General features: G+C 43.4%; 1 protein-coding gene across 2 annotated transcripts in view; it reads right to left on the minus strand.

Annotated features, from left to right (window-relative positions):
* KHDRBS2 (KH RNA binding domain containing, signal transduction associated 2) overlaps positions 1–4993 on the minus strand; it is a 309633-nt gene extending 304640 nt beyond the window's left edge. For both annotated transcript variants that reach the window (XM_035110689.2, XM_035110690.2), the window contains exon 1: positions 4903–4993. In XM_035110689.2, the coding sequence (XP_034966580.1) occupies positions 4903–4993 (91 nt within the window). The remainder of the gene's footprint in view (positions 1–4902) is intronic.
* Positions 4994–7133: the final 2140 nt, after the last annotated feature.

A 7133-nucleotide genomic window follows, 5' to 3' on the forward strand; every position in this document is an offset into this window, starting at 1 on the left:
AGTGCAAAGGGAACACGTGGATATCAAAGATGCATATTTTCTTCCTGCAGTAAGAGAAATGGGGGGGGGCGTATATGTATTATGTATTTCATCCAGCTTCAGCTTTGACTTGGAAGCATGAAGTGATGAATCATTCACACTTCCTGTTGCTTTGCAAAGGTGGAATCTGATCTCAAATAATAACACCCAAGCTTCTTTGTCTAAATATGAAGAGAGAGAGAGAGAAAGAGAGGAGTGCCAGGAAGAGAGAAAGAGAGTGACCCTATACATCTTTGGCTCTGATCACATGCACTTTGAGGTCCATCCTCACCCACATTTGACTCCACCACCAGTATGCTGCTCCTGGTGATTACCTTAAAGGACTACAGCTCTAAACATTAAAAAGTTTGCCCAACCCTGTACTAGAACATGGCTTGTTCCTTTTGAGCACAGCTACTCATTGAGAGGATATTATCTGTAAATTCTGCATGAGTGTTCAGATCTCTTTTTCAGAGTCACAGCACATCTAATTTAGAATCCAGCAGTGACCACGGAGAGATAAAATTATCCTCCCCCCACCCTGCAATCTGCATAACTTTTCATTTTCAGCTGTGTTTTATAATCACGGTAAATTGTGATGTAAAAACAGAATTAAAATAGAGAAGGCAAACTTCCACAAACAATAGAAAGTGGAGCTGCAGATTCCAGTGAGTCATACGGACAGTGTCACACAAGCTGGTTTTTTTTCCCATTCATGTTTTCAGACTGGTCCCTCCCACTTTGCTTACATGCGCTTGCTCAGAAATGACATAAGGTTTGCCCTACAGTGCCCAACATAAAAATCTGAATTAGTTGCCCCAAGTTCCACGGTAATAATAATAAAATATGGCACATAAAATAAGCTGTTTAAATATCCCCATTGCTGGGTATTTAAATATCTTTATAGCCACTGGAAACTATGTGGTTGAATGATGTACAATGATCTCTTACCTGCCACCTAGAAAGGTTAACTGCAAAATACTGTACAGTTAATTCTGGTAACAATGAACTTAGAAGGATCAGTAATTATGCTGCCTTTTGCAACAGGTGGTCGCATAATGTGATCCAATTAGTATGGAGAAGTTCCCTTTTAGGATTTGAGATTTTACAGCGTCTGAATATTTCCCCTGCTTCTGCCCATCTGTAATCACATATAAAGGATTTAAAGACGATACTGCTACAGGGTAGAAAGAACAGGCACTAGGAAGTTTGCTTTTGTGGTGAGACCATTAAACCCTGGGCTTGCCCATATAATGTATGAAAGCGTAGATACAGACATACAGTATGTCTGTACAGAAATTCCAAAGGGGCATATGGGCAGCTAATAGTGCAATCCTATGCATGTCTCCTCAGGAGCAAGCCCCACTAAATTCAATGGGGTTTATAACTAAGTAAGTGTTCATAGGGTTGTAGAATTAACATTTCACAGTATATTTGGTTACAGTAGGAATCAGGACTGCATACTTTGGTTACAGAACAAAGTGGATAAATTAACATTCCCCTGTACACTTTCTACTGAGAGTACAACTGCTCAGCTGAGTGGATGTTTAGTCCAAAGTTACTGAGCTGCAGCATCTGGATTCAATAGAAAGTACTCTCTAGAAAGTGTATGGGGTTTCAGACTTATGTCTTTGCACTGTCTGATACAGGGCCATTCCAAACTTCATAAATTACAAATGATGTTAAATATTTCCTTATGCTGGATCCTTACCATTAACATAACTGAACTAGAGCTCAGTATTATAGATGCCGTTTCATTTATAAGTGCACCTTTCCTTATTGAAATATAAGTCAGGTTTTAAGGAGGGTGTTAGAACTAGCCATTACAAAAATAAAGTATGGATACTGGACAAGGTATACTAATGGTCATTCCTAGGCTCAGAAGATCTAGCACCTAAGAAAATGCTGAAGTTCTTCCTAATTTAATCAGATATCCTTAACCTAAAGTCTCTTTACACATATCCCTAAGAGTTCTGCTTGAGCTTGTCTGACTTTAAACTGCAAGCTTTAGCAAGTGACATGAAGAATCACTTTCAAGTTTAAGCCCTGAAACACAAAGAGAACCTTACTTGTGCATTTAATTGAAACACATTACTGTACTAGTAAAAAGACTTCCTAAGTTGAGATTTAAAAGGCTACCCCTCTATTAGCAAATAATAGCCAATATAGCAGATAGCAATGTTATAGTTCCAGTAGAAAAGTAATGTTATGAGGGTTTTGAGGGGTGAGGTGGGGGTGGGGAGTAGGCTGTATGTGAGATCCTTCTAACCCCTGAATCCAGAAAGTGTTGAAACATAAGCCAAGCTAGCTTCCTGTGTGGAGGTGATTAAGAGAACAAAGGAAAGGGGGCTCTGCTGGCATATATCATAAAGACACCACAGTCTCTGCCCTGCCTCATTCCCAAAAGGAAACACAAACCCTTGGTAAGTGGCTGGAACCCCTGGAATCTCACACCACTCAGAGATTGGGGTGGCATGCAACAGTAATATTGCCATGTAGTCTCCTATTTGCTGAGCATTTGGATAAACGGTGGTATAATGCTTCCCAGAAGGCTGCCTGCAAGCAATGGCATTTACCATTACCCTTCATGTAGTTTGTGGTCTCCTAGGCAGACATGCTCGCTATAATGAAAGTTTAATTTCTGTAGTGTTTTCTTTAAAGGAATCTAAAACGTGGCTCTAGAAACCTTGACAGATGGTGTTTTGAGTGATAATGCCAGGTAGCTGGTGGGAATCCCACATTAGCATTCTCTGCAGCTTTCATAGGCAGCTCACCTTAGTCGCTTTTTAATATTCACATATGTTCATCTACAGCATATGGGCTAGAAATGCCATAGCTACTAAAGCTTGATTTCTAACCTTAATAGGAAAGGCAGTTGTGAACATATATTTCATAGACTTGCTTTTATTTTTGGCTTTTAGAATAGTTGTATATTTTAATTTCCCACACCCTTATTTCTCTCTCTCTTACCCTACCCCTCACTTCTCTTGAGACTCCCACTGTGTCTCAGTACATAGTTCCCCCTGCTGGGAAAAGAGAAAACTACACCCACAATGTTAGAGAGAAGACTTAAATGTATCCCATGGGTGCCAAAGTATCTCCTGCAGAAATGGGTATGGTTTTTCCCCCCTCTATAGAAGAAAGGCAGCTACTATAAGTATATTAAATCCATCATTGATTCATATCAGCATTCCCATTCTCAACAGAAGCACTGCATTATCGTGGTTTGCAAATAAATACGTTGTCATTTAAGAAGACCTGAAGATTCCTCAGCTAAGCAAACGTGTTTAGTGCTTTTAAGCATTGTGAGTTTAGTGCTGTTCAGATTATGAGTGTTTAAAAATCAAATCAAGTTAGAACTTGTATGTATTCCTAGATTTCTGTATAGTTGTTTTTATCTAAACATTATCACTAATTATGGAGCGTAATCATCTTTACCGGTACCTACCAGAGTTTCTTCATACTTTATATCCTCCAATAATGTGCTAAATAAACAATAATAGTGCAGAAATAAAGGATATAAGTAAAGTATACAAACAGTATACAAGTAAAGTGAAACAAAAGCTCAAGGGAGATTTTTCTGGTGATGATACTTCTGCACCTCAATTTTTTTGGCACAGATTAATGTGACTAGAACAGTTAGACAAAGGCACAACTTGCAAAGTTTTATTTAGTGACTGACCAGCAATGCTGACAGCTCAAAATGGTGAATCCCACAGTAGAACTCCATGATGAACAGAGTCCTGTTCCGTCTCCTTGAAAGACAGAGTGAACCCAACAAGGCAAATACGAACCAAATGAAGTGAAATGAAAGCACTGCTGAATTATAGACACTGTGATGGGTTTAGCTCTTGCCATATATAGCTGAGTATGAAATTAAAAAGCATACATACATACAGCACAAGACGTAATGAGTTCAAGTGAGACAATAGCATCTTGTTCAAATGAAAGGAGGAACTGTGGAGGAACTGCCACAAAAGCTCAACTTCAGTTGCTCACTCAGTGAGGAGAGAATTCAATATTAATTAGGAGTATGAAAATAAATGGAAATGCAGCAACCGTCATGGCTACAGTCCTGGTAGTTATTTATTAAGTGGAAGATACTGGCAACATTTGTGTTTGGCAATGGAAATGCTCAGTATACTGAGGAGCAGAAGTTATTTTGTATGCTAGCTCCAAAAATCTATTGCAGAGCAGAACCGGGGAGAATCCTGAGTCTTCTCTCTCCCTAAGTGTCTGCCCTTTCTTCCCAGAACAGCCATGTCCAACACATTTCACAGCATGCCTAATTGTTGCTTATTCATTTGCAAACTGGACTGACGCTAGAAGAGGGAAGTGGCTCTTCTTCCGGAGTCTTGCCATGAACAGAAACTGCCCTAGTTGTCCTACAGCATTTCTACAGAAACCTGTCAGCGTCTCTGGCTTAACCTTGCACCTTGAAGCAATGCTGCCAGTATACCGTCCCCACTGCTAAGATTACTGTTGCGCACCCGTTTGCATGTCTGTGTCAAGGCGAAGACAGTGCCTGAGGATTTCCTGCGTTTTTTCTAAAGCAAAACTCGACCCCTCTCTCCCCCCTGCACTTTCTGACTTGCCTGAGCACTGCAATCTCTAATGCGATTAAGTCGTTCCCAATCACCCGTTTCTGTCTGGGCAACCACTGCCTGTATGTAGATCTGAGATCATATCACAGAAAGAGCCGTGCGCTCTCTCCCTCTCTCCCAACAACGGATGTGCATCTGCACGTTTCTTAACCCGTCTCAGTTTGGTTCAAGACAGCAGCGGAGACTAACAGTTTGCTGTAGGCAGCAGCAACGCAGAGAAATGAAACAAGAGAAAAGCAAGAGAGATCTCCGCGTTAAGGGGAGGCGAGCGAAGTCTTACCTTCAGCCAAAAGGCGCATCGCATGAACAAAGGAGGTATCCAAGGTATCTTTCTCTGCCATCAGCTCGGGTAAATATTTCTCCTGTTCCATAGTATGTTCGGCGGCACTTTTGACCGGCTGCCTGTCCGAGGTGGTGCTGGAAAAGGACAGTGGCAGGAGCTTCCCCGGGTGAGATTCGCCTCTCGCCCTCCCCCTTGCTCGTGGCACTTGGGATGGCTCACTTCCCCATGCACCCAAGCGGCGGCAGGTGGAGCACCCCTCGCTCAGTCCCCGCTTCAGGACCCCGGACAGCGCTCCCGCGGCCACCTCCCTCCTGCTCCCCTCCCTCCAGCAGCGCGCGCGTTTGCTCGCCCGTCTGCGTGTGTGCCTCTCCCCCCGCCACTGAGCGCTAGCCTCATACCAGAAGCTTTAACTAGGGAGGTGTGGAAAAGAAGCCTCCCACCCATCTCCCTTCCCTTCACATTGGTGGTCGCAGGCTGGAAGGCGGGGATGCGCGGGGCAGCGCTGCGGTGGGATTGGCTCCCACCCAACCTCGCCGGCTGAAAGGCAGGTTGGGGAGATGAGACAGGAGCGCTGCTGTCTGTGGGAAGGAGGGCAGGGGGAAGGACCAGGCGCTCCGCTCGCTGTCCAAGGTGCTGAAGCAAGACGAAGGACAGAGCAACCTAGACCCGGCGTCTGAAGCAGCAGCAAACCCAACGCTGGGTTAGAGTCAGGGGCCGAATTGTTTCCCTTGCACCCCGCCGCCGCCCTCATAAATGCCTGGCAATTCGGTTCTCAGGGAAAGCAATTAGCCCGGTCACCGCATATTTTACTGGTTTGCAGTGCTGCTTGGCTGCTTTTAATACGCACCCAGAGACTCTTTGTAACATCCGGCTAGAAAGTTGTCACCTTTTGGAGCCTGCTGTGCTCTTAATCACCAATATGTAAGTTTTGCAAGGGGGATCAACCTTATTCATCCAATCTTCTGTCGCGACTGCTGAAAGGTGGTGGTGGGGGAACTGATTGTTATGACTGGCACATCTAAAATAGTGGCGGCGTTGGGGGGCGGGCAGGCAGAATACTCATTGCAGGTTTGATTCACTGTCTTGTCCTTAATATAAACACCCTACAGTAGCTTGACTCGATCCAGGTAGGTTTTTTATGACTGGAGAGCATAAAAGGGAGAGCGAACATGTTGTCTTCACCAGATGGAGAGAAAGAAAATTGTCAAGCTGAAAACTGCAGTCTCCTCCTGGCAGTGTGTGCAAGGAGACAGAAACAGTGCTGGAAATGCTTCCCCATCCAACTAGGGAAAGAAGCCTGATCATAAAATGGGAATACAATCTCCCTCCATTCTGAGCACAAAAAAAGCAGAAGGATGTAGTAAGATTAAACCTGGGCTTCATTTTTCGCACTGCCAACTGTCCTGGGTTCAGTTTTCATGAAGGACAGTATAAAGAAATGTTTTAAATGGGGTAAACGAAAATGTTAGCTGCAAGCCAAAATGCAGAAAAGTATCAGCCCTTTGGTGGTGCATGACACTGTTAAAGCACAAGAGGGAAATAATGGAACAGCCAATATGGTTTGCTTTCTCCTCCACTTGAAGTGTTCCTTCCCTATGCACATTGCAACCTAGTGCAGGTATAGACAGTATGGTGCTCTCCAAGTGTTGTTGGACTACAGTACATTTCCCAGATCCTCAGAGCACTGGCTATATTGGGTGGGGCTGATGGGAGTATCTAGAAGGCATCCCATTAGCTACCCTACATTTGTGCATCTCTTCCTGGAAGATTTTTTAAAGGATAAGATGGAATGGTTATAGAAAGGCACTCACACTGAGTTTTCCTAAGAGCCTGGCAACATAGATTGTCTAAACTGGCAACATAGATTGATACTAGGTACATACTTCCCTGAAGTCCCACTGTTGTTATACTGGACATCATTGCTTCCTCCTCAGTTCTATAGTAATCCAAAGACACATGAAAGGCACACCCTCAAAACGACAATTAAACCTCCAGAACTTTCAAGTGGTTATTGGAAATGGCATAGATATACATTGGGGCCTCATTAATCTTCATGAGACTTGAGATCTGGACCTAGGAACCAGTTTTAATTAGGGATTGAAGTAACCAAACTGTGTCTGAAACCTCATCTGAACAAATTATATCTCAAAACAACACAGCCAGTTAATTCTCAGTGTATGACAGCTGCATAGCTGCCAAGTTATCCCTTTTTTAAAGGGATTTTCCAT

The sequence above is a fragment of the Zootoca vivipara genome, chromosome 3, assembly GCF_963506605.1.
Source record: "Zootoca vivipara chromosome 3, rZooViv1.1, whole genome shotgun sequence".
Classification (NCBI taxonomy): domain Eukaryota; kingdom Metazoa; phylum Chordata; class Lepidosauria; order Squamata; family Lacertidae; genus Zootoca; species Zootoca vivipara.